The sequence below is a fragment of the Fonsecaea erecta genome, assembly GCF_001651985.1.
Source record: "Fonsecaea erecta strain CBS 125763 chromosome Unknown Scaff13, whole genome shotgun sequence".
Taxonomy (NCBI): domain Eukaryota; kingdom Fungi; phylum Ascomycota; class Eurotiomycetes; order Chaetothyriales; family Herpotrichiellaceae; genus Fonsecaea; species Fonsecaea erecta.
The window spans coordinates 833,553-858,856 of NW_017387256.1; the positions used below are offsets into that span (position 1 = coordinate 833,553).

The window sequence follows — 25,304 nt, forward strand, 5'->3', positions numbered from 1 at the left end:
GAGGCCAAGGAGAAGATCTTCAAACATAGAGGAGCAGAGATTATGGGGCACGTGACGCATCACGTGGAGCACGAGTCAGTCTCACCGCTTACATAATAAAACTGCCTAACCATCTTAGCACTAGCGTCAAGTACGATTGAGGAGATTCGCGATGCGCGTGCCATTCAATTCCCGCCTCGCGTCACTTACAGTAGGCGATCCAACAATCATTCGCAACTGTCTCCTTGTCGGGCCTGTTGCGTACGCCTCTTAGAACATTGACGCCGCCGACAACTTCATCCGTGCATCATGTATATCAAGCAGATAACCATTCAAGGCTTCAAGAGGTGAGGAGTGTCCCAAACGCACGAACCGGGAAACAACCTGACCGATGGCCACAGCTACAAAAATCAGACCGTGGTCAATCCTTTCTCCCCGAAACTCAACGTTGTCGTCGGTCGCAATGGGTCGGGCAAGAGCAATTTCTTTGCCGCTATCCGATTTGTTCTCAGCGATGCCTATTCGCAGATGGGACGCGAAGAGCGACAAGCCCTTATCCACGAAGGATCTGGTTCCGCAGTCATGTCGGCCTACGTGGAGATAGTGTTTGATAACTCGGATGGCCGCTTCCCTACCGGAAATGACGAGCTCATCCTGCGCCGGACGATCGGTCTCAAGAAAGATGAATATTCGCTCGACCGCAAGAATGCGACGAAACAGGATGTGGTGCAGCTGCTGGAAAACGCTGGATTCTCGCGCGCAAACCCATACTACATCGTCCCTCAAGGTCGCATCACCCGGCTGACCAACATGAAGGACTCGGAGCGTCTGGACGTCCTAAAAGGCGTCGCTGGCACCCAGCTATTTGTTGCCAAAAAGGAAGAGTCCCAGAAGATCATGAGCGACACCAACAATAAACTCGCCGCCATTGATCAGACGTTCGAGCAGATCGAAGACCGTCTCAAGGAACTCGAAGAGGAGCAAGCCGAACTCCGGGATTTCCAGGAGAAAGACCGCGAGAAGCGTGCACTCGAATACACCCTGTTCCATCGAGAGCAAGATGAGATCAATAGGGCGCTGGCGCAGTTGGAAGATCGGAGAGTGGGCGGTATCGACGAAGTCGACGAGAATCAAGAACGTTACGCGCAGGGAGAGGACGATCTGGCCAGGATTTCGCAGCAAATTCAGCAACTCAATCATCAGATCCAGGCAGCGCGGCTTGAGAAGAGGCAATATGAAGATGAAAAGCGAGAGAAGACAAAAGCACGAGCGCAGGTCGAGCTGGAGGAGAGGAATCTCGTCCATGGACAAGCTGCGGCCGAACGTGCCATGCGGGATCGTAACAAAGAGCTGAAACAAGTTCGAGCGCAGATCCAGGAGATCGAACAGGAACTGAGTACCATCATTCCACAATTCGAGGCGGAGAGGGCTAAGGAACAGGCCGTCAAAGCGCGGCTCGAGGAAGCGACTGCCACGCAGCAGCGGCTCTACGCCAAACAAGGGAGGAATGCTCGTTTCAAGTCCAAGAGAGATCGGGACAGCTGGCTCCAAACGCAAATCGACGAAACGTTCCAGTCCCTGTCCCGTTTCAAAGCCACTCGGATGCAGACGGCCGAGGGCATCGCAGACGACGAAAAACAGATTGCCACTCTCGAGAAGGAGTTGGAAACCCTCCAGCGGCGACTGGGCGCGCAGGACCATTCTATCGACGAAGAGATCCAAGCGGCCAATGAAAGACGAGACATGCTGATGGACGAGCGAAGGGGGCTGTGGCGCCGGGAAGCGCAGTTGGACTCGGAATACGCAGGGGCCCTGGATGACCTGAGAAAGGCTGAACGCAACCTTTCGCACATGATGGATGGCAACACCAGCCGAGGTCTGGAGGCCATTCGGCGCATCAAAGAGCAGTACAATCTGGATGGTTGCTACGGTCCGCTGGCGGAACTGATTGACGTTCCTCAGCACCACACGGCCGTGGAGGTCGTCGGAGGAACTTCTCTCTTCCATTACGTCGTGGATAATGACGACACGGCGAGCCGGGTCATGGAGATCTTGAATCGAGAGCGCGCCGGTCGAATCACCTTTATGCCGCTGAATCGACTGAAGGCGAAGACGGCCAACTTCCCCAACGCGCAAGATGCAAGACCGCTCATGTCACTCATCAATTACGACAAGAAGTTCGAGAAGGCCGTCCAACATGTTTTTGGCAAATCAATCATCGCCCAGAACCTCAGCGTCGCGGCGCAGTACGCTCGGACTCATGGCTTGACCGCGGTGACTCCAGAGGGCGACCGGTCAGACAAGAAAGGTGCATTGACTGGTGGCTACCACGATGTCCGCTCGTCGAGACTCAAAGCAATGAAGGCGGTGGTGGCAGCCCGGGAGAAATTCGAAGCCGTCAAGGCGGAGGGCAACAGCAACAAGCGGAAGATTGAACGGATCGACCAGACCATCACCAAGGCCATGAGTGAGGTTCAGAAACTGGAGCAGCAAAAGAACCAGTCTCAAAGTGCGCAGGTCATGGTCAGGCAAGAGATCAGAAGCAAGATGGACATGCTACAACGCAAGAAAGAAGACCTCGAGGCGAAAAAGAAGCAAGAGGCGTCGATTGCGGCCAACGTCAAGATCCTGACTGACCAACAAAATGCTTACCAAGCTGAGTTGGGCTCCGACTTTAAGAAAGCACTGAGTGCGGCCGAAGAGAAGCAGCTGGAGGATCTTGCCGTCAGCATCCAGAACCTGAGGCGCGAATACAACGAACTGTCGGCATCGAGAGCGGAAACCGAAACCAGAAAAGCGGACTTGGAAGCTCGATTGACCTCCAGCCTGAAGCCTCAACTGGCGGCGCTCGAGACTGACGATGTGGACGAAGAAGCAGGCAGTTCCTCCCACCTCCGAGCCAAGCGCGCGGAATTGGCACGTCTGACCAAAGAGCTCGAAAAGATCCAAGGTTATCTGGATGAGCTCGAGGAGAGGTTGGAGTCTTCGGCGGCCCAGGTCGCCGAGCTTGAGGCTCAGGAGGTCGAGGTCAGACGACAACAAGAAGCATTGGCCAGGGAGATTGAACGCCACCAGCGCCGTCTGGAGAAATCCGTCCAGAAGAAGGCTGCTCTGTTGGCCTCGAAGCAGGAGACCTTGGAGAACATCCGCGAACTCGGCGCCATCCCCGAGGACTTGCGGACGAAGTACCAGAATACCGACTCGAATGCTATCGTGAGGAAGCTCCAGAAAGCAAAGGAAGCCCTGAAGAAGTACAATTCCGTCAACAAGCATGCCTTTGAGCGCTATCGAAATTCGATGAAGCAGCGGGAAGAGCTGACTGCACGACGAAAAGAGCTTCAGGCCGGGAGGACATCGATCGAGACCCTGATCGAAAGTCTGGATCAGCAGAAAGATGAAGCGATTGAGCGCACATTCAAGCAGGTCAGCAAGGCGTTTGCAGAAGTGTTCCAGAAGCTGGTCCCTGCCGGTCGGGGTCGATTGATCATTCAACGAAAAGCCGACAAGAGGCAAGCAGACGACGACGATGACGAACCGGATGCCGGACCTGCTAACAGTCGCGGGGTGGAAAACTATACGGGCGTGGGCATCAGCGTCAGCTTCAACAGCAAACATGACGACCAGCAGCGAATTCAACAGTTGAGTGGTGGTCAGAAGAGTAAGAAGGCGACTATTTCTGGCGACGGCTTTTTCCTTCTTTGCTAACTTTGCTCCATAGGTCTTTGCAGTCTTGCCCTCATCTTTGCCATCCAGGCCACTGACCCGGCACCGTTCTACATCTTCGACGAGATTGACGCGAATCTCGACGCCCAGTACCGAACTGCTGTGGCCGACCACCTCTTATACCTGGCGAACCGGGCCGAAGAGGAACCCATGAATGGCGACGACAAACCCATGGGCGGCCAGTTCATCTGCACCACATTCCGACCTGAAATGCTGAGGGTGGCTGACAAGTGTTTCGGCGTGCGCTTCGGTAACAATGTGAGCAGCATTCGGGAGGAGACGAAGGAGAATGCATTGGATTTCATTGAGAGCCAGGCACAATGATAGGGCGGCGTGAGGCAATCACTGGTCTCTGTGCTGGCCGTGCAAGGATATATGATCTTAAGTTTCAGGTACAGATGATGATGATGATGAAGAATGATGAGGGAAGGCTCTACGATACGATACCATTGATGGGCTGGTCTATTCTAATCTCGGCCTATTACCATCTTCACCATCACTACTCGCTCTGTGTGTGTGTGTATATATACAGTATGTGTGTATGGGTGTTGGGTTGTGTTGTGCCGAGCGCGTAAAGTGCAACGCGTCCGTGTCAACAATGCCAAGCCATTGACGTGCCTGTGGATCCCGACGCCAGTTTTTGAGTGCAACAAATTTCCATCCGTTTTCTCTTCCTTCCCGCCTGGCGGCAGCCAGCGACGGACCCCTGCGTTTTGATTCTTCAAGTCGTTTGTCTTCACCATCGAGCACGATACCGGTTGGACGGCTTCTATTGGGTCTACACACACACCTTTCGACCTCGACTGGTCGAGTGGCACCTCACTTCGGACTCGACAAAATAGTTCTCCTCCGGTCTCCCTTCCCCCACTGCATCTCCTAGACTCCCTTGTTCAAGATGAAGTACGTTCTCGTGAGTGGTGGTGTGATCAGTGGGATCGGCAAGGGCATCATTGCGTCGTCGACGGGCCTTCTGCTCAAGACGGTGGGCTTGAAGGTCACGGCGATTAAAATTGATCCATACCTGAACGTGGATGCAGGCACTATGGCCCCGACTGAGTATGCAGACACCTTTGGCTGCGCCGTCACGCATCCGTCTAACTCTCTTGCAGGCATGGCGAGTGTTTTGTCCTGGACGACGGCGGCGAGGTTGACCTCGATCTCGGGAATTACGAGCGATATCTCAACGTAACATTGACCTTCGAGAATAGCATCACGACGGGCAAAGTGTATCAGCACGTCATTGAGCGGGAGAGACGCGGAGACTACCTGGGTAAGACGGTCCAGGTGGTGCCTCACATCACCAATGCGATTCAGGACTGGATTGAAAGAGTGGCAAGAATCCCTGTGGATGACACAAAGGAACAGCCGGACGTCTGCATCATCGAGCTCGGCGGGACGGTCGGTGACATCGAGAGTGCTCCCTTCATCGAGGCTATGCGACAGCTACGGAGAAGAGCAGGTCGTGACAATTTCATCCACATCCACGTGTCGCTGGTGCCGGTCATCGGCAGTGAGCAGAAGACGAAACCGACACAGCAAGCCATCCGGGACGCACGCTCAGCGGGTCTGGCACCTGACTTGGTAATGCTGATTTCTCCTGTGCTGTCTCGTGGTGGCCACAGACTAATGATGATGATCAGATTGCTTGCCGTTGCCAGGAACAACTGGTCGAGGCGACGACGAACAAGATCGCCATGTTTTGCCAAGTGGAGCCTTCGCAAGTCCTCGCGGTCCACGACGTCGAGTCGACATACCATGTACCGCTCCTGCTTCAGGAACAAGGTCTGCCTGAGCAGCTCCGCGAGCTCTTCCGTCTCGACGCGTACAAGATTGCACCTGCACTGGTCGCCAAAGGCCAGCATATATGGCAGGAATGGAAGCGATTGACCACGTCCCAAGACCGCTTCTTGGAGTCGGAGATCATCAACATTGCCTTGGTCGGCAAATACACCAACCTTCACGACTCTTATCTCTCGGTCATCAAGGCTCTGGAACACAGTGCCATGGCGTGCCGGCGCAAACTCAACCTTGTCTGGGTGGATGCCAGCAATCTCGAAAAATCCACGCTGGATTCAAATCCTGAAAAGTACCACAAGGCCTGGCACGAGCTGTGCACGGCCGACGGTGTCCTCGTCCCGGGTGGCTTCGGACATCGTGGGACGGAAGGGATGATCGCCGCGGCCAACTGGGCTCGAACCAAGCCCAAACCATATCTCGGAATCTGCCTGGGCATGCAAGTCGCGGTGGTCGAGTATGCCCGCAACATGTGCGGCATGAAGTCGGCTCACTCGGTCGAACTCGACGCCCAGACCCCGGATCCCGTGGTCATCTTCATGCCGGAGATCGACAAGACCACCATGGGTGGCAATATGCGCCTGGGCCTGCGCCCGACCATCTTCCAGGAGAACACGCAGTGGTCGCGGCTGCGGAAACTGTACAACAACGAACCCAGCATCAACGAGCGGCACCGTCACCGCTACGAAGTGAACCCGGAGTACATCTCTCGCTTGTCCGATGCCGGCTTGACCTTCATCGGCAAGGACGACAAAGGTGAGCGTATGGAAGTCATGGAGCTGAAGGACCACCCGTTCTTTGTGGGTGTCCAGTTCCATCCCGAGTATCTGAGTCGGGTCCTCAGGCCCAGTCCCCCTTACCTGGGCTTCGTGGCGGCGAGCGCGGGCATGCTGGAGCAGGCATTCTCTGCCGTGGCGGCACGGGACGAGGCCCTCAACGGCGAAGGCGTTCACGTGCCGATTCACAACGGCGTCAACGGCTCCTTGACCAACGGCATGAGCCAGGTGACACTTTCGTCCTCTTCCGGCTTCTAGATGGCGAGCGACGAAATACAGCACGGCATCACTCTTTTCCACACACACAGACACACACTCGCTCGCTATCCGCCCATCCATCATCTTTGTGCCTCACGAATGAATTTGACATGAGATATTATCATCGTACGCCTTGGGACTTGCATCTGGTTAAGGACTTTCAGGAAATGTTGCATGATGGTACGCAACGCAACGCAACGCAACGCAACGCAACGCAACGCACGAAATTTATAGAATCCGTAACAGGGCCCGTCCGGGTCTGAATTGCAATTGGATTTGGCTATCAGGGGGCCGTACACACACTGGTGAGGACGGTGTTATATATGTCATTCGTATCGTCTATGTCTTCGATGTCTTGTTCTTAGGCGGGCTTCTTTCATGTGCCACGGACGACGTACCGTCCCTCCTTTTTATATGAATCATGAACATGAATCCTGGGTTTGCGGATTTGCACACCATGCACCACCTTCTTCTTCTTCTTCCCTATCCGGGTAATGTCCTGCGCTGGTTCTGTGCTGCATGTAGACCCCCCCTTCATTCACTCAACTCTCTGTCTTATGGCCGGTTGAATAGGATGTATAGGATGTATAGGGTGTATGTGTAAACAAGCACGTGTTGACTTCAGGCTCAGGACTCTCTTGTCCTGCTTTACGCCGCCCTCTCGCTCGAGACTAGTCATCACGAGGACGAGCTGTCCCACTGCCTGCACCGGCACCGGCATTCCCTGGCAGCGGCGCCGTCGTTGCAGTAGCAGTGGCAGTGGCAGAAGAGCCTTTAGTGTTATGATGATTGTCGTCGAAAGGCTTGCCGCCCAGTCTCTCACGGTGGGTGTGCCTGTGGGTTTTTTTGCCGTCGACATCGACGACACGTTGGACCACCCCCGGCTCCTCATCCTCGTCGTCGAGGACGAAGACTGCGGCGCCGTGCTCGAGATCGTCGTCGCCACGGTTGCCGCCGTCGCCGTCGTCACCGTCACCGTCAATATCCCCATCAAGCTCACCGGGATCCTGGGAGATGCCCAACCTCGCCCGCTCGCGATCCACCCACCGCCGCCACGGCTTGTAGCACAGCACACTGGCGCCGCCCACGACCACGAAGCTGCCGCAGATGGCGCCGCCGATGACCTCGTACAGGTCCCCCGCGCGTGCGACGCCGTCCCAGAAGGCGCCCTTGGGCGAGGCCACGTTGAGGACGAGCGAGAGCAGCTGCAGCATGCCGATGATGATGGCGCACAGCACCGTCAGCGACGTCAGCACGATCGAGTAGTAAAGGAACGTCAGGGGGTCTTTGACCCGGGCGGTAGGGGTGTGTTGTTGCTGCTGTGGTGGCGGCTCCGTCGACGTCGCTGGCTGGATCGCGGATTGTTCCACATCCACCAAGATCAGCGGCTCGTCGGGTGTCGAGATGATTTGCTCGGGAATGCCGTGCTGACTCTGGATCTCGTCGCTGGAGGACCCCTTCTTGCTCATCGTGCCCATGCCCATGGGCGCCACGTACAGACTCATCATCAGGGCGCCGTCGATGGTGTCGACGAGGCACATTCCCGCCGTGAACAGGACGGGGAAGATCAGGATGAGCCAGATGCTCGTCCCTTTCGCGCCCTGGATGCTGCTGATTCCCAGGAGGGCGATCTCGGAGCTGGTGTCGAAGCCCATGCCGAAGAGCACGCCGAGCGGGTACATCTTCCACGGCCGGTCGATGAGCTTGAACATCCTCTTCAGCACGCGGAACAGGCAGCCGCCGCCCTCGATCTTCCACGCCTCAGCGGCCTCCTGATCCGGCCGCAGCCGGATGACCTTGCGGATCTGCACCACCAGCTTGTACAGGATGTACGCGTTCATGATGCCCAGGAGGATCAGGAATGCGGCCGAGACAGACGTCCCGATGATGCCCCCGACGGTGCCGAAGCTGTCGAACCGGCCCGCGATGCCGGCGGCGGTGGCGGCCACCACGATCGACGTGATGATCACGATGGTGCTGTGGCCCAGGCTGAAGAAGGTCCCCACGGTCACGGGTCGTTGGCCCGTGGCAATCAGCCGCCGCGTCATCAGGTCGATGGCCGAGATGTGGTCGGCGTCCAGGGCGTGGCGGAGACCCAACGTGTACGCCAATGCGGCCGTGGACAGAAGGTGGGTGTGCGAAGAGAGAATCAGGCCACAGATCGCCCAGACCACGAGGTTGACCAGGATGAGCAATGTGACAATCAATATGACCGACAAAGGAAGCTTGCGAAGGTATGGGACGCCATCGTGAAGGGCGGAGAGGCGACGGTGTATGTCCCGTCGTCGTCTTTGCAGCCGTGTCTTCCACGTCCTTGGTAACGGTGTTGTCGAAGAAGCGTCACGCTCCTCTCTCGAGCCCGATGTTACCATGGCTTGCTTGCTTTTTCCCCTCTGGAAAATTCTTACCCACAACAAGCTCCCTGTTGTTCTTCTGTTGTGTTTTCTGCTTTTCCCGTTCTCTCTCCTTCGACGCCGACCTCAACAGCAGCTGCACGAGCAGTTGCAGGACGTTCTGTGTGTCGTGAGACGAGGTTGGACGAAGGAGAGAGCAAGGATGTTCCGGAAGACCAGAGTTTTGTGACAGACAGAGAGACCCAATTGGTGATGTATAGCGTCGCGGGGTCAGGGTCATGGATGGATGGGGAGCGTGTCCCTAGTACTCCGTAATCAAAGCTTGCAACGGGCTTGTGTGGTTGAGTGAAGCCGTGATTGGGGAGCGTCGTGGGTGTGCGGGGTGTGCGATAAGCTGAAGCTGCAAAATACCCCTCGCCGGATAGTCGCCCAGATCCAGTATGTGAGACATGCTCGTTTCGGGCATGTATCCAGCCAGATCCGTCGATATATTGCAATGGGCTCTCCAGGGACAGGCAAAACATGAGACTAACTGACTAACCGTGTCCATACAAGACGAGATGGGCAATAACAAGGCTGTGTGCCAAGGAGTGCTCGGCCTTGTTGTTACGGTCTCGTATCTGTCATTACAGACCGAATACGCCAACATGTCACAAGGCTGAGTGCCGCCAAGACTTTTCCGCCCTCGGCTGGTCGACTGAATTGATATGTAATATAAATTCCACAGGCCAAAGTTACTTTTCTCCTTCTCTTTTCCCCTCTCTGTGTCGTGGGCTCTACCGTATATATACCATATATTGCTACCAAAAACATCCCAGGCTAAGGGGGACAAACCACAGCGAAATCGTCAACATGCCGTGGCCGCCACTCCAGGAACGTCTGTTCAATCTGCTGGAACCGGGCTTCCTGCTCTACCACAGCGCCCTTGGTAGGTTCCGTGTCTGTCTCTGTGACTCTGACTTGGTCAAGAAAAAGACAATCATGACGAGGGAGGGCTCTGACAGAAGATGTGGCAGCCTTCATCACCACCGCCTTTCAGTTCTATATCCTGCAGTGCAACCTGCCATCGACATCCAATTTCAAGAACGTGCGGGATGATGCGTTCTCCAAGTTCTGGACCAAAAATACACGTACGTTGAACTCCCTATCGTGACCCTCTGTTGGGGACAAGGACAACACGGCCAAGGTGTTTATGACTATATTCTCTCCAGAACCCGTCGATCCTCCTGCTCCTCCCACGGGCTCGGCGACGCTCGTCCCGCCCCTACTATCCCGTGCACGCGGGGTGGTTCTGGACATCGGACCCGGGTCTGGATCGTACGTATCGTTGTTTGCCGACAACGCCAACATCAGCGCCGTGTACGGGGCAGAGCCGACACCCGGTCTGCACCGCCCGCTGCAGCAGCGGGTCAACGAGGCCAAATTGAGCGGCAAATACCACATCCTCAACAGCAGCGCCGACAAGGCCGAGCTGCTGGCGGCGCTGGCCAAGGAGGGCGTCAAACCGTCGCCCCAGGGCCTCTTCGACACGATCGTGTGCGTGCGGGTGCTGTGCTCCGTGCCCAACCTGGAGCGGGCTGCTGAAGAACTGTACTCGCTGCTGCGACCCGGCGGCGAGCTGATGATCGTCGAGCACATCCGCAATCCCTGGACGAAGAACGGCAGCGTCCTGGGCCGCCTAATGCAGCGCCTCTACCACCTCCTGGGCTGGCAGTTCTTTCTCGCCGGCTGCAACATGGACCGTGACACGCCCGCCATAGTGAGGAAGGCCGGCGCGTGGGAGGCCGTCGACGTCAAGACCTATTACGAGTGGACCGCCCTGCCGTATGCCGCGGGGACGTTTACGAAAAAGAGATAGTCGGGCGCGTGGTTGCCACGACCTGTTGGGGAAGTCGAGACGAAAAGCGCGAGTCCCATCAACTGGGCCAGTCGAATGTGAAAATGCAAGAAGGTGGTGGTGTAAGTATGCATGTGCTGTTTGCTTTGTCTGCAAGGTGGCATAAAGGGCCCCGTCTGTTCAATTCAGACCTCCGCCACCAAGTGAGGCGACCAAGGCTGTCTGTCTGGAGCCTACATCTGGGCCTGATCGCTGTTGTCCGGCCCGTGGAAGCTGCGTGTCTTAGCGTATATTATGCGTCCGCATGTACATATCCGTCCAGTGTGTGCATGATCCTTCATGTCTTGCTTTCAACAAGTCATGCCCCCGGATGGGGACAAACAGATGTTTTCAACTCCATTTCCATTCTCCTCGCGGTTTGTGATCATACTCAAGCCATTTATGCAATCTTAACAAATCATTTTGTTCTCTTCTCTTTCTTTTCCACCGACATGGACTCCAGCGGGTGTCTGCGGAACTCAGCAATCGCCATTCCCGTTGTTGAAAAATGGCCGACACAAAGAAAGGTTTGATATCGGAAGCAAAGTTTGGCGTGTGCGATATGTTTGTTTCCATTCTTTTTTCTTTCGGCCTCAGCCAAAGGAAAAAACCTGAAGATGTATTGGCAAGATATACATCTCCCATCATTTGGCGCCCTTTCCAACATATACCACCTTTTTCTCCCCAATCATTGCAGCTCCTTCATTTCCGAAATGTCGTCCCCCGACCTTACCAAAAGCCCTGAGTCTTCGGACCCCAGTGAAAAGAGCAATTACGACGTTCCGGACGAAGAGACCGTCAGACACCTCGCTCTCTTCGCTTCACGACATGACTCCAACGACAACACCGGTAGCGGTCCTGGTAGTGGTGGCGACGACGACGACGACGATGACGACCTGCCTGCCACCCTCATTCGCGAGCTCGAGGCGGCTCCCCTGTTCTCCAGTCACGTCAAGCAATGCCTCAACGCGTGCACCGACGACGACGACATGCCCCGACTCCCCGCCTACGGCCTCTTGGGGCTGCGGACGCGCGCGGTCAACGGGTCGGACGGGACCACCACTTCGGGGCGGGATCTGGACAAGGAGGACAATCTGATCTACACCAACATGCAGCACCCGTGGTCGACATTCATCTGTGGCCAGCAAGGCGCGGGCAAGAGCCACACCATGTCATGCCTGCTCGAAAACGCCCTCATCGGTGACAGCAGCGCCGGTGGCGGCGGCATGGGACCCAATCCAACGCCCATGGCCGGGCTGGTGTTCCACTACGACAAATTCACCTCGGCGCGCGCCACCCAGATCTGCGAAGCCGTCTACCTCAGCTCGCAGGCCGGCATCAAGGTGCAGGTGCTGGTGTCACCCTCGAACCTGACCGCCATGCGACACCTGTACCGTCACCTGCCGAACTGGCCGCGCGGGGCGCCCCGGCCGGAGGTCCTCCCGTTCCTGTTCAGCGAGACCCAGCTCAACGTGGCCAACATGAAGGCGCTCATGGCCGTCGACAGCGAGGACAAGAACCCGCCCCTGTACATGGCCATCGTCAACAAGGTGCTCAAGCAGCTGTCCCTCGTGGGTCAAACCACGGGGATCAGGTACCAAGCGATGAAACAGGCGGTCAGCAACGAAGGGTTGACCCCCTCGCAGACATGCTTCCTGGAGATGCGCTACAGCCTGATCGAGTGGTTCCTGAAGGAGACGACGGCGCAGGCCATCCGCAAAAAGGCCGGGGAAATCCAGTTCGGTCCGGGGACGCTGTTGATCGTCGACCTGAGCTGCCCGTTCGTGACCGAGACGGACGCGTGCACGCTGTTCTCCATCTTCCTGCAGATCTTCCTGGGCCAGCGCCACAAGAGCCCGTTGATCATCGCCCTGGACGAAGCACACAAGGTAAAATTTCCCCTCCCCTGTCCCTGTCCCCTTGCTTGCCCTGTTTACCTACCCTTTTCTTCCAAGGAAACAGAAACTGACATTGCTGACCAGTTCCTGACCGAGACGCCCGCGGCCAAAGCTTTCTCGGAGGACCTGGTGCAGATCATCCGCCAGCAGCGCCACCTGGCCACGCGCGTGGTGATCGCGACGCAGGAGCCGACCATCTCGCCCAAGCTGCTCGACCTGTGCACCGTGGCCGTCGTGCACCAGTTCCAGTCGCCGGAGTGGTACAAGGTCCTGCAGAAGCACGTGGCGGCGTTGGCGCAGGGCCCGGCGCGGCGGTGGAAGCGGACGAAGAAGAACGGCAGCAGCAGCAGAAGAAGAAGCGTGGGCGGAGGAGACGGTTATGGAGACGGAGAAAACAACGACAGTGACCACAACGACGACGACAACAACGACGCCGATGACGATCAGGACATCTTCAAGACCATAGTCCGCCTACGACAGGGCGAGGCGCTGGTGTTCTGTCCCAAGGCGTATTTTGACGTGACACATCATCACCATCATCAACGTCACCGTCCCGACTTCCATCCGCTGGAGGACGGCTACGCCCAGGTCACGATCCGAGGCCGGGTCACGGCGGACGGCGGGAGGAGTATTCTGGCGTCTGATCGTGTCTGATCTGGAGAAGGAGGAGTAAGATGAAACAGAGAGAGAGGGCGGAGTGAGATAGACAGCAGAGAGCGAGCATGTATGTATGTATGTATGTATGTATGTAGGTCTGCCTGCATCTGGGTAGGTAGGCGTGAGGCCGGCAGCCGGTTAGCTAGCTAGCCGCCACTTGATATGGCATGCGACGATGAAGAAGGAGAAGGAAAACGACAAGGGGAAGAAGAACATGTGAGAGTGGGTTTCGCTACTACATATTTACATATCAATTAATGGAAGGAATTTGATAGTCAAAAGAGCTATTAGTTATTAGACCACAATCCCTTCCCTCCCGGGCTCCGTTCTCCTTCAGTAGTCATTTTCTTAAGCTTGAATGAACCTGGTCTCCAATAATCATAATCCTACAACACAAGACAGGTCTCTCTCTCTCTCTCCCTCTCTCTCAATCTCGTCCTGGATCAAGCGACAGACAACAAACAAAGCAAAGCAAAACACCATTCGTTGGTTGGGGCAGATCCCATCTCTTGCGCGATTTTCCATAAGACAATGAATGCACTTGTTTTCCTTCTCCCAAGCCCCCCCTGCCCGGCCCAATGCACAAGACTGATGGGCTTTTCGGACTGCGTTCCATCCACTAGGATGGATGGATGGTGCCCGTAGCCCCATTGCCAGTCTTTCTCTCTGTTCTAGCCTCCCTCGCTCGCCCGGTCGGGCTTCAGGTAGGGGAACAGCGAAGCTCTTCTCGGGTTGTTTGAAGATTGCCGCCGACAGACCTCATCTAGGTGATTTACCACCTCCTGCAGCGTCGGTCTGATGGTCTGGTCAGTTGCTAGCATGCTTCTGGTAACCCGGGCAGCAGCGCTGACATGAGGTCGACGACGATCGTCCACGGCTTGCAAGTCGTTCAGCGCTTCTTCCACCCAAGGAGTCAGCACCACCACACCGCCCTTGTCTCGCTCCCAAAACCTTAACGTGTCTGGAGACCCGAACCTCTTCTTGTAATTGCTCAAAAATGCCCAGGTCAACACTTGGAGAAAGGTGCAGCCCAAGGACCATACATCCGAGGCAGGACCTTGTCCCTTGCTGGACTTGAATTCAGCTATTTCTGGCGGGCGGCAGTGTCTCTCCTGGGAGGCATCGTCGCTTTCCTCGTCGGCGTGTGCTCTGGATGACTCTGGCACAGGGGTCGGGGCATTGTGTTTCAACGTGCCAGATCTCAGGCTGAACGAACTCAGGATGCCAGATTTCCGATTGCCAGATTTTAGGACATCAGAACTTGGGGGCCCAGATTCCAGTGTGCCAATCTTCCAGACGGCTTTTCCATCATCCATGGTAAAGATCAGGATGTTGTCTGGAGAGATTCTATGATACCATCCCCTCATAATTGAGTCGTGGTGGAGATGGAGAACAAGGACTGCTGAAGCGATCCCGCACAGCTGCAGCCACAGGTCAGAAAGCAGGAACTCGTCTGTAGGCTTGTCCTGGGACATGTACGCGGGTAGGGTTGTTTCCGGGGCCAGAGAGAGTAGTTCGATGAAACCGGACCTGGTCCATGCCTGAACCCATTTCACTAAGTTGGGGTGGTCGAAATGATCAATTGTTGCTTTGACCTCATCCCATACGAGATCCATTGCTTTGTCGCTTGACCGAATCTGTTTCAGCACGAACAATTGCTCAAAGTTCTATACTGGGTGAGCGACGAGTATGTTCTTGGATACCGAAAAAGACTCACCTTGCTGAAGTGTTGATAACCGGGTTCTACCGTGACCAAACATTGGTCGCCAGACGAATCTAGGGACCAGCGAGGCGAGATATCGGGATCCGGCTCCAGCAGCGGAAGCACCTTGTCCTGGCACTCGCAAACTGTTTTGCAACCCTCCTTCCATGCAAATGGAGACACAACGCGCGTAGCCCAAGCCAAGGCTTTCAGCCATTCTCCTCCTGGCTTAAGATATTGGGCTATCATCGGATGCTGTTTAGTGATCGACTCGATGCGCCCCCAAAATTCCAATGATTTGAATCGAGTATGATAGGCGATATCCATGGCGGAGCTTTCATTGTCGAAACCGTTGAAGGCAAGGACCCAGAAAGGAAGTAGGTCTAGACCTTCTAGAATACATGCGGCTAGTAACTGCCATCCATCTGCTGCGATCCTTTCGGGTAAACCGTCCGGCATAGATAGGCACCCAGCCTTTATGTACTGCTCACGGTTGGGGATGCGCGCTTGGACATGCAGTAGCATGATGCCATGCTCTTCGAGACCGCTCGAATGTGCCTTTCGGCAATAAAGCATTGTCCTGCATAGTTGATTTGTTTGTAGCATTGGAGGTGGGCTTCGAGATCGGTTATAAGCGGCTGCTTGCCCAGTTCATGACTCCTCTGCCCACTTTTCATCACAGCATAGCAGAGAGTGAGCTGCGGCAGTGGGTGGGTTCTGACTAATGGAAGACTTTGCAACAAGCGGAGCTGCTCTTCTCTGGTGTAGAACCAGCTTTTCTGGGCAGCACCTGGGTACCTCAAGCTGCCCCAGTGGAGGTAGTAGTGGTTGTATTGGCCCTCTGGTAGGAGTCTGTAATGTTTGTAGCGAACCACATCGTTCAGATCCGAGAGACAATCGCTGCTTTGCAATTGCGTCGAGCTGATGTGCCAGGTGAAGGTTACGGATGTCGGGCATTCGAAACGGTGCGAGTATCGTAACTCGATGGCGACACGATAGCTCGGACATAATCTATCGATCAGTTGCGCCATGTAAGACACCGCTTCTGCTTCTGCTTCTGCGCTGGCTGCCATTGTGACGGAACAAAAAAACACGTTTCGCTGATGTTCTGGGAGTGAGCCATGTGCTGGGAGTGAATATTTATACACAGGAAAGGGGTTGTTGTTGCACAGGATGTGAGGAATGCACAGGGTGGGAGGGAGGAATGCAGAGGGAGCGAGGAATGTGGAGGACAGCTATTAAGACGGCGGGACTGACTAAGCCTAATTAGGCCGTTAAACACGGTCCGGCCGTTGATTCGGTGTCTGATTGGTCGGGACTTGACTGCATGAGGGCCGAGTGTAAGGATTAGTGGTCTCCTTGTTTTTGTTTGTAGCGAGAGTATGGTGATAGAAAACAATCTTAATATCTTTCGTCTCCACCATCCTGTATCTCCTGCCTTGAGCTGTCAACCTGGCCCTTGTTCAGTACAGGAAGTGAGGAAGGTGAACGCTGGTGTGGTGTCAGGGTGAGTTAGACAAAGGCCATGACTTAAGTTGACCTAGGTAGATGCTGTGGCAGAGGGTTAAACTAGACAAAGGCGGTGACCTAAGTTGAATCAGACAAAGGCGGTAACATAAGTTGACTTAGACAGAGGCTGCGGCATGGGTTGATTTGGACAAAGGATGACAAAGACTGTGGCTTGGGTTGACTTAAACTAAAGCTGTGGCATGGGTTGAACAAGATAGAGGCTGTGGTATGGGTTGACTTAGACACAGGCCGTGGTATGGGCGCAGCCTTGCGAGGGTCTGCAAGGCAGCGCCAGCACACGAAAGCAGATATGGCAGGGGCCAGGAGAACAAAAGCCTCAGGACTCCCATTTTATCCAGAATGCTCTCCATATACAACATACCTTGAACCTAGGTATCCCTCTCTCAGCAAGTTGCACAGCAAAATTCCTTGGATATCTGGTATATCCCTCGTTATATTCCTCGTTGAAAATGTGCTCGATCACCACCATTTTATCACTTCCGGGCCAATTTGCGGGCGCAAGGAATGCTATTGACCTCCTGCTCAAAGACCGACAAAACGCGGTCACTTACAACACGGTCCACTCTGCGGTCAAGAACGACCTGGAGGTCGCAGATCACAAATTGAAGCTGTGGTGCCGCGACTGGCATTTTCAACAGGGCGTTTCCACGACATTGGCTGCTTCATACTGGGGTGACCTTGCTCCTGCTTTCATGAATGATCGAATCAATGTGATTGCAAGCCAACTCAGTGAGTTCCGGATCCTTCTGGAAATGTATCGTCCGAGCAGGTCAAAGATACGCAGGGTTTTAAGGGCAGGGCTTCTGAAGGATGTCAAGGTCCAATTGGACACAACTGTGAAGAGCCTGGAGAGTCTCGAGGCGGATTCATGGAAATGGCTCTGCCAGAAATACAAAGTTGCGGAGAGCGATAAGTGGCGGGCTCACCTTGCTGCTCGACATGAATCATATCTTCTCTGTCTCGCCGGAGAGTATCGACAGGTTGCAGGCCAACTTGACCACCTTGGCGAACATTACCGACAACCCGGAATTTCGTTTCCATATGAACCGGATCTGGGACTTGACCTTGCCCCTGGTCTTGAAATATGGCAATGTCTATCGAAACTGGAGGAAATTTCGAGAGAGAATCGGATCATCCACTTCGTATACTTTCGACCGCGAGCAACACCAGGTCTACAGCCTATCAACGTGGCAGCACAAACAAGGCAACCCGCAGACTCCCCCCCAGTAGGGTCGATGAGCCATATGTTCCTTGAAGTCGAGCTCATGAAAGGTTTTGACCACGGCCAGGAGGAGGACACCACTATCCAAGGTACTCTTGACAGGTTGCGTTCACAACCAAGCAACGGACCAGCATCCTCATGGTTCTTCCACGACACAGACCCGTCGAGAACATCCAACTTGTTCCGTTTCAATCTACATCATCACGGTGAGGCTGCGGCCAAGATCGGTACGACAGACATAGCTCTCTCTGAGCTCTTCATCCCGACGTACGCCAAGATCGAGCTAGCAGTGAAGGCCGCAGAGATGGCATTCCTCTTCGGTGAGTCTGGCCTCATGGATGGCCTGTGCGTTTGCAACATCCGCGAGATTCCTCTCAAGAACGGCACCACCACTTTTGTTTTCGAAGTTGCCGGTGGGTCCTGTCGCAGAGCCTGCCGTGTGCTCATTCAGCAGCGCAACTACGGAAGCTTGGGAGTGTGTCTGGCACATCTGTGTCTCGGAGACGATTGGGAGGTGCTGGCGAAATTGCCCATACGCGGTGAGGCACAATATTTGAATGAGATCAACAAATTGAGGGTCAAGCTCGAAAAGATCGACTGGGTGGAGCCGGCGATAGTGGAAGCGATCATATCAGCAATGACACCTCTATCACCCGAGGTGCAAGACGGAGTCTACTACGATTTGGTCATCAAGCCGTAAGTACCTGGCTCAGGAAAAACACAAGCTATGTGCTAACGCTGACTGCAGGCTGCTCTTTCTTTTCGGGAAGATGAGATTGAAATCTTGAACGGGCTCGTGCAAGCGTGTGGCATGATGTTGCCGTCGCTGTTTGAAGCCTCGGCACAAGCGGAGTGGAAAACGACCGGGCCCATTTCGCTGTCCACAACGACGGTCAAAGCCAGTGAATGGCTCATCACGATTCCGAGGTTCCCTGAAAATGTTACAGCAGGTGGCGTGTTCATGCTTGGAAACCTCGTGGCGTGAGAAGCATGTCAACGACACGATGTATCCACTCCTCCGGCACACGTTACCCCAAGAGAATACCCGTCCCAATCCCATATTGGATGGTCAGACACAAGCAAGTGGAGGCATGATCACGTCGTAGTTGCTTTTCACCGCATTTGCAAAACACCTCGTGATTCCTCATGCTAGGGTCCTTATAATCTCGAGGCGGCCATCCAAAGACTTCCAGGGACAAAAATCCACAGCGCAGCAATAACAACATCATTGACAAGCACCATTACCATCTCTTGACCACAAAAGAGCAACCACAAAACCACAATCATGGGAGTCCTCCAACAAACCCTCCCCCTCTCCCTGCTCTACTTCTCCCTCGTTTTCACGTCGGGCCTGATCCTCGACTCTGTCCGCGTGCCGTACCTGCAGCCGCTGCTGGGCGCGCGGTACGCCGAGCTGTTCGAGATGCCCATCGTTCTAGTCGTCACCTGGCAAGCCGCACAGGTGACAGTGTGGAACCTGGACGGAGGCGCTGGCACCTCTTCTGGAGAGCCGAAACGGCGGTGGCCACCGCCTCCGACGCCGCTGCTGGTCGGCGCCCTGGCCCTCGTGTGGCTGCTCGCAGCCGAGCTGGCTCTCAGCGTCGTTGTCGCCACCGCGGCCCCCGAACCACCCGTCTACACCATGGTCGCCCTGCTGGCGTACGCGGTCATGCCGTGGATCGCGTGGCTTGTGCAGACCCAGCGCGACGATGCGGACAAATTGTTGTGGGACTTTGACGAGACCCAGGCCGAGCAGGAGGATTACTGCTCTCGGTGAAAGCTGAGAGAAAAAGAACCCTGGATCCACGGGGACTTACAAGAACGCTTCTTCAGGGACACCACAACGACGACGACGACGCCACCATCACCACCACAGTCATACGTCCGAGGCAGCAGAAGCAGGACAACATGAGACGACATACGACCGAGCAGGACAGAACAGAACAGAGCAAACCTTGATGCTACTCTATGTGTAATATATATGTGTCAGACTATACACGAGAGAAGGAGGAAAAAGAAGGGGGGAGGACATCAGGATAAGAAAAAACTGCGTGAATATGTGGAACATGTGGAACATGCGTATCAGCATATCATGATACAGGGGGGCCGTGTATGACCAAGACGTGTTTTTTTTGGGGGGGTGAACGATATCTAATATCTATGTATGTCTCATTATCTCAGAAGCTGGTTTTTCGGGATTCACCGGGTTCCACAGGGTACTTGGATGGATGGCTAGATGGTATCATCTATCTTGTCCGTGGGCTGTACGTGGACGTATGTACTTGTAGAACAGGACAGAACATTACAATTACCATTATATACCAACCCAGTCTGTAAGAATTGTTCTTCTTCCCCGCCCGAAAGTCCCCTCCTAAAGACGACCTGGGTATGTTACCTCCATTTTCTTTCTCTTTCTCACCCCGACCAAGACTCAACTCAGGAGTGGCTATGATCCATGATATATAGATGCCCAACCAACAGCCGGCTAGCTGGCCCATGCACGCGAGCTACAGAAACAAAAAGCCGGCTCTCCTCCCATGAATACCCAAGCGGCACAGGGAAAGAAGGATTCAAAGAGAGAGAGAGAGAGAGAGAGGAGGAGGAGAAGGAGAAGGAGAAGGAGAAGGAGAAAAACCATCATGTCTCCTAAAACATCCGGGACTAACCAGCGCAGCAAAACAGTTGGTATCTATCTCTCCACCTCCGTAGAAACACCCTTCTCTGGTTCCAATAAATGGGACGAGGACAAGCAGACTAGACCAGACCAGAGCAAACCGAAAATGATCCAGAATCAGAATCAAAACACTGCCCTTTGTGTGAGAAAAGAGAAGGAATAGTGTGTGCGTGTGTGGCGTGCTCCTGCTCCGTGAGAAAAGCATCTTTTCAAAAGGTCTTTGATCTTCTCAATTCCCCGGACCCTTGACCGCGATCTTCTTGACCCACACTTTGAACTTCTCCTCTACTCGTCTTCCCATACCAGCACCAGCACCAGCATCACCGCCCTCGACGCGCTCGAAACTCTCCTCGCGCATGAACAGGCCCCAATCGCCCAGCGTCTCCAGGTACTGCTCCATTGACTCGTCCTCGAGGCGGCGATAGCCCTCGTTCTGCCAGCCGGGGAGGAACGCAAAGTGCCACGCGAGGTACACGTCCTTCGCCCAGCGGTTTGCCAGGATCGGCGTGGTGAAGAACTTGATGTCATCTTGCGCGACTGACGACGACGTGGTGACTGGCGCCGCGGCGGCGGCGGCGGCTTTTTCCTCTGCAGATTCCTCAAAGAGGTCGTCAAAGCCGTCTGGTTTGGCTGTGGTCTCAGTCTCAGTTCCAGTCTCTTCCGCCGGATTGATGATGGGCGTGATAGTCTTTTCCCAATACACCGCCCATGTCGCGACTTGCTTGACCGCTCGGTGGCGTTTTGCGGCCCTAAAGGCTTTCTTCTTCAGATCCACCAGATCTCGCTCGATCCATGCACGCGCCTCGATTGTAGAGTCTTCACCAACAATGATGTGCTGCTCCATCAACTCGTGGTGCAGTTGCGTTTGTATATCCACTCGGCTGCTCTCCGTGCCATTCTCTGGCGACGCTGCCCATCGGTAAATGCCCAAGATGATCTGTCGGACTTTTTCCTGCGCCTTTGTGACGCTATACGTCTTCATGAAGTAGTAGTGGTCGGCATCTTTGTAGATATCTACCCCGGCAAATGCACCCCAGACGGTGTAGCGAAACACTTGGCGATCTTGTTCGTCTTCATCTTCGTCTTCATCTTCGTCTTCGTCTTCATCTTCATCTTCATCTTCATCAGATGCGTGCGCCTCACTATCTGATTCGCCTACAGTGGCTCGATCAATGATTGTGGTGTCTGTCGCTGCTTCCAGCTGCTGGATCCTCTTCAGCTGCATCCGTCGTAAAATTTCAGAGTCGAAAGCTTGGCTCTGACTCGCCTTGCTCGCTTTGAGCTGCATCTGTTTGAGTAGTGCCAGGCTAGGTCGCTGTTGGCTGAGTGCTGGCATATGACCACCTGACGCCTTTTGACGTTCACTCTCCAGACGGTTGATTTCTTCCATGTCCTGTTCCTCTTCTGTTCTTGATCCTCGAGTAGTTTGGCTGTGCAATCCATGAGATAGGCTCGACGCACCATCTTTTCCGGCTCCAAAGACAAACTCAGCACCGTCCTCTTCTTCGCTTTCATCATCGTCGTCGTGTTGAGTCGCGCGCTCAAGCGCGGCCTCGATCTCAGCTACTTGGCTCTGGAGTCCAGCCACTTCATCCGGGTCGGCCGTCTCAAAGAGTCTCAATTGGGCTCTGAGCTTCTCGATCATTTCCTCCTGTTTGTCGGATTGCGATTTCCGGCTGTCGATTTTGCTCGCTTTGCCCTTCGATTGCTTTTCCTGGACAGTCAGTGTCGCCTCGTCCGCAAATCGGACTTCTTTTTTCCTGGGTCGCTCTTTTTTGCCATTCCCTCGTGGCCTTGCCTTTTGCCGCTTGCTGTTGCTATTTCGCTCACTCCGTAGGCTTCCCCAGTGATCGATTTGCGCCTGGATTTTGGGCGTTTCGTCGTGGATGAAATCAATGTGTTTTGGATTGAAGATTCGCCTCATTTGGGCCATGACCGCAACGTGGGTAGGCTCTTCTGAGCTCTCTGCTGCTCTGGAAATGCGTCTCCGGATGTTGTCACGGATGCCTTGTATACGAGCTCTCCGCATCTTACCAGGCTTTCCCTGCTCAATCACGTGGGTAACAAACCTACCGATGTCGTGAAGCTCTTTGGTTTCGTACTGCATTATTCTGTCAGATATCTCGCGGTTGGGAAAGCACTGTAGCTGCGCCAATGTCCAAAACACACTCCCAAGGGTGTCCAGGTCTCTCTTCTTCTCCTTGACGATCTCGTGCTGGACAATCACTTCCTTCTCTTCCTCTGAGAGCTTGTCAAAGTTTTTGGGAAGCGACAATCCTTTGTTAGGATCTCGGGTAAGAAGCGACGACGGACGCACTGCATTTTCTTGCTTCTCCGTCTGCATCTCAAGGTTGATAGGTGCCCGTGTGGGTGAGCTGTAACTGGCTTCATTTCTGGGACCAGCAATGAGTCGTGTTGCTTGTTGTTCCGTGTCAAGCCCAGGGGCGCTCTTATAGCCACTCGGCAACTGAGGAAGAAGATTCCGTCGAGCTCTAGGGTCAATTTCGTCATCCGTGCTGAACTGTTTCTCTGCGGAAGGGTTGCTCACCCTTCCCTCAACCGTAAGGCCCGAAAACACAGACTTTTTCGCCACACGCAAGCGGTCCTCCTTTGCCTGCAGGCTCAAACCCTCAAATTTCGAGCCCCGAGAATGACCGTCTCGTAAGGACAGGGGCGCAGATCTATTGTTGTTGACTTGAGCGTCACATTGTCCACTTAAATGTCGACTTTGGGTCCGGAACTGCTCGGCGGCTGCTCGTGAAGTAGGGATCTGCGTGATTGGCCCTTGGGTCCGTGCCTTTGTCCTGCTGTAGACCTCCATTAGTCTTCACGCTGACCTGGCCTGGACTCCTCATATGTGACCTACTTCAATTTGTCGCGTACCTCTGTCTGAGTAGGATTTGAACTTTTCGTCACGTGCTCCTGTGCAATGTCCAAAAGGTCCTGGATGCTCTGATCATGGCCGTCCTTGTCAGAGAACAGGCCATTGTCTGACCCATTTTCGGTGCCTGCATTTGAGACTGTGGTACTGTAATCTGAAGTTGCGTCCCCTTCAGCAATCGTGAGAAGCCCGCGTCGTCGTAAAGCGTTCTCGCGAAGCTGTCTGCTCCGCTCCGCCCCAGCTTCTTCGCTCCTGTGCATATATTCGCGAGCCAGAGTCATGATTCTCTGTTCTTTATCCATTTCAGTGTCGGGAGTTTTTGCAGTTGATTCATCTCTTATCTGTTTATGTCGAAGTGATTTCAACGACGCCTCCTTCAAATGACCTTGTTGTTCTTCTGGGCCTTTTCCGGACCAATAATCTTCGTCTTCATGATCAGAGTCCTGATAGAGAGACGAATCGGCATGAGGTTTTGAGCCCAGCCAACCTTCGTCGTCAGAGAGAGGGAAGCCGTCGGGGAATGGATTGACGAATCCAAACTCTTCCTGGTTGTAGGTCGATGGGCGAATCCGAGACGCCGTAGGTTGGTTCTGGAGGTAGTCTTCCATGCCGCCGAACTTCTCGAATTTCTGATTCGCAATTTCAACTGCCCGTTTAGTTGGGACAAGACATCGTTTCTTCCCGGGCTCCGGCAAGGAGGACAAGGAACGTTTGTTGAGGCACGGCCTGGCGCTGACTGGGGGAGGATCCAAGATAGAGGCGGTCGGAGACCGTGGTGAAACAGAGTTTTTCTGAACCAATGAAGAGGATGTGTGGTTTCCGGCCAATGCTTCCTCGATTTCTGCCATTGTGGGCTTTATATCGAGATCATAACAGCTAGAATTCACCAATGTGTCGGGTGATATAAGAGGACATCTCTCATTACCAATTTCACACGACTCGTAGATCTCGTCGGAGTCATCGATAATTTGCCAACCAGTGATTTGACTAGCTTTTGACTTTACGACCTCACGGCTTTCGACTGGAGGCAGCCTCTTCGGCAGGCTTGCATCTTTGGGCGAGGCGCCATCTTGTGAGACAGAGATCATATGTTTTTGGCTGTGGCCGGGTGATGCTGTCTTGTATGACTCTCGGTCCGATTGGGACGCACTTGTCTGCGGATTATGAGGTCTGATGGCAGCGACTGGGAATTGTTCAGAGGATGGAAGGATAGCTGGACGTGACAATGACGTGTTGATATCCATCGTTGTGAGCTAGAGACTGGGAGGAGAGGGTGAGACGAAAAGCGCGATGTAGAGGTCCTGACAAAGGCAAATAAAGGAGCGACTGCGCAGGCTGTGCCTGAGGAAATGTGGCAGAGAGACCAGTAAGACAAATCGGTACCAAGTCGGATTGCAGACGTGGGCAGCAGGTAAGGTGTGGATGATTCTGTCGCTCGGGATACGCTTAATGAATAGAGTGAAGAGTGATACCAAGGAATGGACTCAAGTCGTGACAGAAGTTTCCAAGAAGTTTCTTGAGAGCAATAGCTCGCACCAAGAGGTCATGCCATCGGGCCGAGGGGAAGAGGCATCATAAGAATTGCAGCGTTTGAGAGAGACCACAACGAGGTTGGCGACTTGAGCAGCTAGGAAAGATTTGCCGAAAGAGAGCGGCTGGGATATGCAGAGGTGAGATAGCTCCAGATCAGTGCGACCGATTTGAGCAGGGGAGGCCTCATCTAACCGTGGCACGACTGGGAAACGACAGGCAGGGAATGAACCAACGAAATGGATGAGGTATGTATGTGGTAAAAGAGAAAGTCAAGTGTGGCAGAGAAATCTTTCAAGACAAGGGCAAGAAGAGCTCAGAGGGGCGGTGGTCACTGGCCCAAAAATGGATGGGGTCATGAAACTTGCGGGTAAGGCTTTGAATTGATCGAGCTGGCTCTCGCGAGAGTGAATGTTGCAGCTGCAGACCTTGCTTGCGGGGAATGATCCG

General features: G+C 54.4%; 10 protein-coding genes across 10 annotated transcripts; 6 read left to right on the forward strand and 4 right to left on the reverse strand.

Moving 5' to 3' along the window:
• Positions 1 to 288: 288 nt before the first annotated feature.
• On the forward strand, positions 289 to 4,026 carry AYL99_11188 (hypothetical protein; the record flags this gene model as incomplete). The annotated part of the gene is made up of 3 exons (XM_018842694.1): positions 289 to 326; positions 381 to 3,637; positions 3,698 to 4,026. 3 exons carry the CDS (start codon positions 289 to 291, stop codon positions 4,024 to 4,026), a joined length of 3,624 nt encoding a protein of 1,207 aa, XP_018688107.1.
• A 571-nt stretch (positions 4,027 to 4,597) lies between these two features.
• On the forward strand, positions 4,598 to 6,530 carry AYL99_11189 (CTP synthase; the record flags this gene model as incomplete). Its single annotated transcript, XM_018842695.1, has 3 exons — positions 4,598 to 4,758; positions 4,812 to 5,283; positions 5,361 to 6,530. The coding sequence occupies 3 exons, from the start codon at positions 4,598 to 4,600 to the stop codon at positions 6,528 to 6,530; spliced, it is 1,803 nt and encodes a 600-aa protein (XP_018688108.1).
• A 671-nt stretch (positions 6,531 to 7,201) lies between these two features.
• AYL99_11190 (hypothetical protein) lies at positions 7,202 to 8,902 on the reverse strand (the record flags this gene model as incomplete). Its single annotated transcript, XM_018842696.1, has 1 exon — positions 7,202 to 8,902. One exon carries the CDS (start codon positions 8,900 to 8,902, stop codon positions 7,202 to 7,204), a length of 1,701 nt encoding a protein of 566 aa, XP_018688109.1.
• Positions 8,903 to 9,736: 834 nt separating this feature from the next.
• Positions 9,737 to 10,742, forward strand: AYL99_11191 (hypothetical protein; the record flags this gene model as incomplete). Its single annotated transcript, XM_018842697.1, has 3 exons — positions 9,737 to 9,812; positions 9,901 to 10,014; positions 10,096 to 10,742. The coding sequence occupies 3 exons, from the start codon at positions 9,737 to 9,739 to the stop codon at positions 10,740 to 10,742; spliced, it is 837 nt and encodes a 278-aa protein (XP_018688110.1).
• Positions 10,743 to 11,473: 731 nt separating this feature from the next.
• On the forward strand, positions 11,474 to 13,312 carry AYL99_11192 (hypothetical protein; the record flags this gene model as incomplete). Its single annotated transcript, XM_018842698.1, has 2 exons — positions 11,474 to 12,649; positions 12,743 to 13,312. The coding sequence occupies 2 exons, from the start codon at positions 11,474 to 11,476 to the stop codon at positions 13,310 to 13,312; spliced, it is 1,746 nt and encodes a 581-aa protein (XP_018688111.1).
• Positions 13,313 to 13,986: 674 nt separating this feature from the next.
• AYL99_11193 (hypothetical protein) lies at positions 13,987 to 15,344 on the reverse strand (the record flags this gene model as incomplete). Its single annotated transcript, XM_018842699.1, has 2 exons — positions 13,987 to 14,982; positions 15,033 to 15,344. The coding sequence occupies 2 exons, from the start codon at positions 15,342 to 15,344 to the stop codon at positions 13,987 to 13,989; spliced, it is 1,308 nt and encodes a 435-aa protein (XP_018688112.1).
• A 149-nt stretch (positions 15,345 to 15,493) lies between these two features.
• AYL99_11194 (hypothetical protein) lies at positions 15,494 to 16,090 on the reverse strand (the record flags this gene model as incomplete). The annotated part of the gene is made up of 1 exon (XM_018842700.1): positions 15,494 to 16,090. One exon carries the CDS (start codon positions 16,088 to 16,090, stop codon positions 15,494 to 15,496), a length of 597 nt encoding a protein of 198 aa, XP_018688113.1.
• Positions 16,091 to 16,996: 906 nt separating this feature from the next.
• AYL99_11195 (hypothetical protein) lies at positions 16,997 to 18,754 on the forward strand (the record flags this gene model as incomplete). The annotated part of the gene is made up of 2 exons (XM_018842701.1): positions 16,997 to 18,454; positions 18,518 to 18,754. 2 exons carry the CDS (start codon positions 16,997 to 16,999, stop codon positions 18,752 to 18,754), a joined length of 1,695 nt encoding a protein of 564 aa, XP_018688114.1.
• A 300-nt stretch (positions 18,755 to 19,054) lies between these two features.
• Positions 19,055 to 19,546, forward strand: AYL99_11196 (hypothetical protein; the record flags this gene model as incomplete). The annotated part of the gene is made up of 1 exon (XM_018842702.1): positions 19,055 to 19,546. The coding sequence occupies one exon, from the start codon at positions 19,055 to 19,057 to the stop codon at positions 19,544 to 19,546; it is 492 nt and encodes a 163-aa protein (XP_018688115.1).
• A 1,126-nt stretch (positions 19,547 to 20,672) lies between these two features.
• On the reverse strand, positions 20,673 to 24,172 carry AYL99_11197 (hypothetical protein; the record flags this gene model as incomplete). The annotated part of the gene is made up of 2 exons (XM_018842703.1): positions 20,673 to 23,250; positions 23,310 to 24,172. 2 exons carry the CDS (start codon positions 24,170 to 24,172, stop codon positions 20,673 to 20,675), a joined length of 3,441 nt encoding a protein of 1,146 aa, XP_018688116.1.
• Positions 24,173 to 25,304: the final 1,132 nt, after the last annotated feature.